Here is a 7,915-nt window from a genome sequence, read left to right as displayed (position 1 = left end):
GTTAGAGGGTTGTCATTTGAGAGAGGAAGAACAGAAGGGCCGATCCTTTTAAAGTCTAAAAGATTATGGAATATACAGTAAAACAGGAAAAGGTCCAAAGATAATGGAAAGGTCCGATAGATGGAATATACAGTAAAAAAGGGAAAGCCCTGAAAGATAAGAATTAATTTTTATTCAAATATAGGGTCTGCCTAAACAATTTCTTGGCTCTTAGGTTTCTCTTCCTAAGAAACTGAAAAGTCGTCTCCTAAAAAAAAAAAATCTTCAAATTCCTTTAAAGGTTTTCCTGTCAGCAATAATGGTACAAGGTATTTTTAAAGAATCTTAGAAAATTTTAATTATTGACAACGAAATTAGAAAACATTGCCCTTTTGTGTGCCAGTGATTAGACTCGCATGCAGAATTTGTTTCGATGAAGCAAATCCAGAAAAAAAACTTATAAAACAGGGACATCATTTGAAAACTAAAGGAATATATGAAAAAAACTTGGTATTCATGAAGTATAGTGGAGAGTCCCCCTCCTTCCATTATATGTACGCCTACCTTTCATCTGTCATTTAGATAATCTAAATTTTCAGCTTAAATCCCGAATAACAAATAAAGCAAATGAAAATATAAGAAAACGGTCATAATATTTTAAATACGACAGTGGAAGAAAAAACTTTATTAGTATTAAATGTTTTTTTTTCACTATCAGATTTTAGAATATTATAATACCTGTTTTACTATATTTTAATATTTTTTTTTTAACTGGGGAGGTAGTGCAGTCTAAGAAAGTATTTAATTCCCAAAAGAGAGAAAATAAAATATGGCAATAAAATCAAGGTCTCAAAATCATTATCATTGTTTACTTTTAATTCAGGCATTTTGTAATTGCATGAAAATGTTGTGACTAGGAATTCTTTCTTCTTGCGTTTAGTTTCTTTGTTCGCCTTCAACAAAAAAAAGGAAGTTCCTCTTATCATATTTGCTGTTGTTACTAGTTGCAACACATCAAGGTTGCCAAAATCATTGCTCCTCCTACCGCTTACTGTATTTAAATACAAAAGGCTGAATTAAAAATTTAATTGTTTAGTTTTGTTGTTGAAGAGGATCAATCACCTTCCTAAATAACAGGTTTGTCTATAATTCTATTGCAGTCGCTTCTTCATGCATGCATATTTAGGTAGGTGATTTTCTCACTTTAAAAAGAAATTAAAATAGCTGATTCTTTGATATCTTGGACACACTATCGGATACCTTGCCTACCCTAGTTCAAAAGGTATGAAATAGACTTTTGTTATTGATCAACACCCTATTTCCTTCGGCTGAGGACCAGTGGCGTAATTTTGTCAAAATCCTGGAGGGGGGCGTATAGTTGGAGCCAATTTTTCCAAATAGTACAATAAAGGTAAAGAAGACTGAACTATACTAAAGAAAACTGATCCGTTTCTGTGGATGCTTGAATTATGCATGCTTATCTTTGTTTTAACAAACTTTTTGAAGAAAATAAATTTCAGCTCGGGGGGAGGCAAACTAGGTTTTTTGGGGGGATAACCAAAGTCCGGAAGAGGAAGTTGTCCCCCACCCCCTGCGACATAGCAAATTACACCCCTGCTGATGACACCCACTCACACTCAGCCTGGGGCAGTATCTTTATTTTCGTTCCCAGAATAATCAGAAAGGTATTATTTTGCAAAACATGTCGTTTTCCCTTTTGTTTGCACGGAAGAATCATTGGAATAAACTCTTTGACACCGATATTCTTAAAGGCAGGGAATTTGAAAATCGTGCTAAAACTGGTCTCCACTAGGCTAATAGTCAAAACTTTTGGTGAATTTTCAGTTCTTTCACTCCTTTTGCCTGAAAGAAAAAGTGAATCAAATAAATTACCTTAAGTTTTAAGATTTAAGACTGAAGTTTAACGCTAATTTCAAAAGTACATTTGAATTGAACCCTCTTTAACAGTAAAATCTGTAATTAAGAATTGACATGTGACAATTAGTTACATATTATGTCGCTATGCAAGTAAAAACGGGCTGTTCAGGCTGCAATTTCTTGATGTCTTTTTCCCGTTTAGTGTATCCCACTTCATCCCAACACTAATTGAAAATAAATTCTGAGACTGAGTGAGAGATTAATGTCAAAACCAAACAATAATTCTCGCAATATTTATAACTATATGACCAATACACTATAGGTTAATCAAACGGGAGGAAACAACTAATATAGAGCATATGATACTAAAATACTTATATAATTAAAAAATTTAAGCATGGATTTCTAACTAGAGTAGTTATTAAACTTAGTGGCATAGACGGGGGCGGGGGGATATGAAGAAGGGTAATTTGGAAAGCGACATATCAATGAGAAATATTTGAAGAGTCATTCATATATTCAAGGTCAGCCTTGAATAATATTTTAAGTATTTATATTACTAAAAACTGGAAATTAGTTTTATTAGTTTGTTGGCAAACTAAAGCAGTTCCTAATTTAAACGACAATTATAATTCAAAAAATTCTCAACTCTGATAATTTGAATTTAATTATACCTGACAATAGTGCTAAAAAAGGTAAAAGAAAAAAGCTTATTGATCCAAAAACATATATATTTTTACTAAGCGTTTGGCCATAAGACAGCCGATTGATTCCAACTCTGACTAAAAGATTTCAATTTTGCTTTAAAAAAACGAAACTATGAAAATGACGACTGATTTTAGACATCAGTTTTTCCTTAACTTACCATTTGATTTTGGACATCAGTTCTTCCCTAACTTACCATTTGATTTTGAACAGCAGTTCTTCCTTAACTTACCATTCAAGGTGCTCCTTGGCAATAAATGCTTCTTTCATTATATCCCTTCCCTTCTAAGAAGCAATTCAATAGTTCTAGTATCCCTCTAGAAAGCAATTTTAAAATAAATCTTACAGTAATCACCTAGGGGAAATAGGACAACTCCAGCTCGAAATGGTCTTTTGCAAAATGAAGACGAATAACTTTATTATTTACTTTCAGAAAAATGAAGACTATTTTGGTGTTCGTTGCAGTTGTCGCTGTTGCTATTGCTCAGCAGCCAAGCACAAGAGTCCTACCTGCTGATGTCTTAAGAGGTAAGAACTCTTTCACCAATACTAATGCCACTATTACAAAGTTGTTGCTGCGTTAACCAGCCTGAGGAAAGACGAAAACCGAATTTAAAGCATCTTTTTTCATAGCAGCAAATATATTAGCAACTTCTCCTAATTTTATCTTCAATCTTTGTCGCCATTTCCTTATAAAAAAACTAGTTTTTCTAACTGAAAGTAAGGAGCGACATTAAAACTTAAAACGAACAGAAATTACTCCGTATATGAAATGGGTTGTCCCCTCCGCAATCCTTCGCTCTTTACGCTAAAGTTTGACTCTTTACCACAATTCTGCTTTTTAAAACAATTAAAAGCTTTAGCATAAAGATGGTTTTGCTACAGTAGGGTTCTCTGATACCTTGAATCTGATGATGTGATTATTGTTAAGATTCTATGACTTTTAGGGGTTGTTTCCCCCTATTTTCCAAAATAAGGCAAATTTTCTCAGGCTCGTAACTTTTGATGACAAAGATTAAATTTGATGAAACTTATATATTTATAATCAGCATGAAAATCCGAATCTTTTGATGTATATTTTAGCATCGAAATTCCGTTTTATAGAGTTTTGTTTACTATTGAGCCGGGTCGCTCCTTACCACAGTTCGTTACCACGAACTGTTTGATTTTTGTAAGTAGTAGCTCGTCCAAGCGTAACAAATAATTTATTGAGGAATCAAAATATTGACGCCAACAATCGCTAGCTATTAGATATTATTTTACCTATTATTTTATTTTACTTATGTTATTTTATAATTTACCTATGTTTATTTTACCTATGTTATTTTACCTATGTTTATTTTACCTATGTTATTTTACCTATCTTATTTATGTTATTACGATGTTATTTTACCTATGTGCATAGCTACTTTCTTAATTTCATATAAGCTAACATCGTTTACTCGTGAAAAAAGAAAAATCGGATAGTAAGCAGACGAGTCATGGGAAAAGGTAATTGAACCCTCCCACCTAAATCTCGAGATTTATATGGTTTTTCAAAATAATTATTCATATGTTTTTTTTAATGTACATTACCTGGTTTTCGGTGTTTTTCCAATTCCAAAATTGCATCAATACCGTTCTCTGAAATCCTGACCAACATGTCTGATGTCAATCATAGCCTATAACTCGGGTTTACTAGTAGGATCATGCAGAGCGGAGGCCAATTGTACCCACAGACTCTGCAGGTGTCGCTTTTGTGTGTGTATTGAAAAAAAAAAACTTATTTTATGATAGAAAAAGAATATATGAATTGCGCTTCCAAAATAATTAGAATTATAATAAATATAAATATATTTGTTTCTTTACGCCTCCACTCTGGACAACAAATTTGTGTGTGCATATAAGATTTTCTGTCACAGGTCTAATTAATTTTGGAATACCGAGCTAAAGGATCAAATTAGTGTGCGATAGGGCGTTTATTCTGCTTTGCTAAAGGTCTTAAATAAATGGTTATTAACCTGTTCTTAGAGCACTATGTTCTGAGGTATTCAATAGAGATAAAACAAATTCAGGGAAATGTCTGAAAAAGAAAAGAAAAAAAAAAACAGGTGTCTTTTTAAAAACAAGAAAAACTGATCGTTTAAACATGACATCCAGCCAATAGTCAGTTAATGAAACTAAACGATAACTCAGTGTGAATTAAATAAATAAGAAAACAAGGTTTTTCAACTGAAAGTAAGGAGCAACATTAAAACTTAAAACTAACAAAAAATATTTTGTATATGAGAGTGTCTATCCCATCCTTAGTCACTCGCTTTTTACGCTAAAGCTCTTTAAAATACTTCTCATTCAAATTCAGCGGTTCTTGTGCATCAGGAGTAGGTCTTAAAGGATTGTGACAAAAAGAACTTTAGCATAAAGAGCGAGGGAATGAGGAGGGGTAAGTCCCCGAATACGGAACAATTTCTGTTCATTTTAAGTTTTAATGTTACTCCTTAATTTCAGTTGAAAAAAATATTTTTTTAAAATTTCATTTCTAACTTTCTTTTTAAATCATACCAGGAGATCCCCTGCCTCAAAGTAAAATTCCCTTCGGAAACTCTCCTTCTCACGGGAAATTCTCTCTATGGAAAATCCCGCTTCAGAAAATTCCCTCCCCTTCGAAAAATTTGGGTATATTTCCGAATGAAAAATGTTATATGTAAACAATGGGCGAACTGCATAACTTAATGCTGAATCTGATTTTGTAATTTCTATTAAGATCGAAAATCTTCTTGTGGATGTTTACCCTTTTTGGACATCAGACAAATTTTTGATTTTATATATTTATAAACAGCATAGAAAGCCAGGTCTTTTGGTATATTAAATGTTGTCAAAATTTGTTTTCTTTAAAATTTCGGTTACTATTGATCCGAGTCACTCTTTAGTTTAAAGTTCACTATCACGAAATGTTTTATAGTAAAGAAGACAATTTTTTCTTATAAAAAATAGAACAGTTACTGTTTGCAGTAAATGACAGGGAAAAACGCTTCCTAGAAATTTATCAGGAAAGGACAACTTAGACAGATTTATTTATTTACTTAAAAGGAAGTTGTTCCACATCCATCTGAATAGATTTCAAACTTTCCTGTTTGAAACATACTTGTTTTTCCTAGAGCAAGAAATTTTCCTTGTGAATAAAAACTGTGTAATTTTAAGTATCAATTAAGCTCATTAATAATTCTCAGTAAGAACTCATTAATATTTTATGTTTACTTGATCATATTTTTTTATGGACAAATTCTCAATTGAGATATCTAAACTGGAACTTCAGTAAATTTGAAACAGAAACTCTAAACCAAACAATTGATTTCTTCTTTTTGATCTTCTCATCAGATATGCAAATGAACTGATTAAGAACTTTAATTAATGAAACTAAATGGATTTAAACTCGATAAAAATTGGAACTAAGGGATTGGAACCCTTCATGAACATTTATGAAGGGATTGAATCGATATTTGAAAACAAGCTGCACTTGAAAAAAAGAAAACAATAAAAAAAATATATAAGAGCAGCCCATTTTGAAAATAAATCAAAAATTTTGGTTCTTTCTGAAGATGTTTTGGTTTTCCTGAGAAAACATAAAAAAAAGCCGACGAAAAACTTACTCTCATTAATTTTAAATTAATTTCATTTAAAAGAAATAAAAGACGAATAAGCATAAACGACGACAAAAAAGAAATGTTATCAGAAGCAGAATGAGAATTTATTTAACAATCCCGACGTGTAACAGCTATATCAATGACTTTAATTAAGAAGCAAGAAGTACTATGGACAGTAAGGGGAAGAGCTAATAGGTGCTACCTCAACGAAGGCCAAAGTATGTAGAAGGGCAGGAGCTTCTAACTTTCAGAAATTTTTGCACTCTTGTCACAAAAAGCCTCTTTATCCTTTTCCCTTAGAAACCATAAGAAGGTTTGCCTACCCTCTTTAGAGAAAATTTACGCTTTACCTATGAGCATATAAAGCTCTGCTCATATATTTAATAATGGGGCGTCAAGTTGCAAAAATGTAGCAGAGGAGGGAAAATGTATTTTTCAAAGCCTGAGGGGGGATTTTCCAATAAAAATTCCGAAAAACGCATTTTTCAATGAAAATACCGAAAAAGACATTTTTCAAATATAGGAGTGTAATTGCCAACACTGCCCCCTTTTCTGCCAATTAACACCTTTGATTGACTATAGGAAATTGAAAACAGGAAGTTCATTGCATTCAGAGAAAAGAAAGAATTATATAATAATATTATAAAATATTGCAGCTCTTTATATAGATAAAACAACTTCGAAAAATTGATTAGAAAGTAACATACTAAAATGTCGTTTTTTTAGATTTCCCCGGTGTCTGCTTTGCATCAACTTCTTGCAAAACCCACAAAGTTGGAGAAAAATGGAGTTTAGCACCATTCTGTGGAATTAGCGAATGTATTAAGGGAGACGATGGAAAACTACTAGAAAAGGTTTCAGACTGTGGACCTCTTCCAAAACCCAACAACAAATGCAAACTTTCTCCAAAGACAAACCTAAATGCCACCTTTCCTGATTGTTGCCCAAAATTCGACTGTGAGCCAGGAGTAAAACTTGAATTCTAAACTACCATGTTCCTTTTTTCTTTCGAATTAAATCGGTTTCTAATTTTATTGTGTCGACATTTTCGTAGATTTCTTTTGTTTGGCATGTATTTCATAAAAGTATAAAAACGTCATGTTTTCCCGTGTCAGTATTTTTTATATATTTTTTTAAGACTTTCATGCATCCGATGTAATTTCAATCATGAGTTAAAAGCCAAGTGACAAATTATAAACATCCAAAATTGCACGAGAAGTGGTACTTGAAAAGGAGTCATCCGGGCGGACCCGTAGCTAAGGTTTTCAGTGCATGAGGACAATGTTGATTTATACTCCCCCCACTCCTCACCACTACCACACTATAAGAAAACAAAAAAAAGCAGCGTACCTCCCCTAGGTACGCTGCTGCATTTAGGTTAATTCAAAATTATTCTACCATAATAGTTGAATAGGTAATTTTTCATTAGTAAAACCTTCTCGCTAATAGTAAAATCCTTGTTCTTTAGCAAAATACTATTTTTCAAAGACTTGTGTTCGGGGCAAAAAAAGCGGCATCTTCCAAAAACTTTGAACCAAGAACATCAAACCGAGAGACACTGTCTTACTAACTGCTTCTGCAATGCATAGTGCAGACTTCTAGAACTACAATTGTGGATAAAATAAAACTGTTAAACATAAATTTTGCTGATATGCCGTTTTGATAATCTGGGTTCACAGAGTAAGCTTAACATATTTGTCAACAATATCTTATAGCCTATCTGTCAAGGT

The 7,915-nt window shown here is 32.6% G+C and overlaps 1 protein-coding gene across 1 annotated transcript; it reads left to right on the top strand.

Moving 5' to 3' along the window:
• Positions 1-967: 967 nt before the first annotated feature.
• On the top strand, positions 968-7,219 carry LOC136031874 (U-scoloptoxin(16)-Sm2a-like). Its single transcript, XM_065711812.1, has 3 exons — positions 968-1,116; positions 2,996-3,090; positions 6,912-7,219. Exons 2-3 carry the CDS (start codon positions 3,000-3,002, stop codon positions 7,169-7,171), a joined length of 351 nt encoding a protein of 116 aa, XP_065567884.1. The 5' UTR covers positions 968-1,116; positions 2,996-2,999; the 3' UTR covers positions 7,172-7,219.
• The last annotated feature ends 696 nt before the right edge of the window (positions 7,220-7,915 follow it).

The sequence above is a fragment of the Artemia franciscana genome, chromosome 10 (assembly GCF_032884065.1).
Source record: "Artemia franciscana chromosome 10, ASM3288406v1, whole genome shotgun sequence".
NCBI classification, from domain to species: Eukaryota; Metazoa; Arthropoda; class Branchiopoda; order Anostraca; family Artemiidae; genus Artemia; species Artemia franciscana.
The sequence above is the reverse complement of the archived record's forward strand: the minus strand, read 5'-3'. Positions and strand labels throughout refer to the sequence as shown.

Bases quoted from the DNA above. Each gene is read 5' to 3' on its own strand.
- LOC136031874 (XM_065711812.1), top strand. From the start codon at position 3,000: ATGAAGACTATTTTGGTGTTCGTTGCAGTTGTCGCTGTTGCTATTGCT. The intron at 3,091-6,911 runs GTAAGAACTCTT...TCGTTTTTTTAG, and splicing joins ACCTGCTGATGTCTTAAGAG to ATTTCCCCGGTGTCTGCTTT.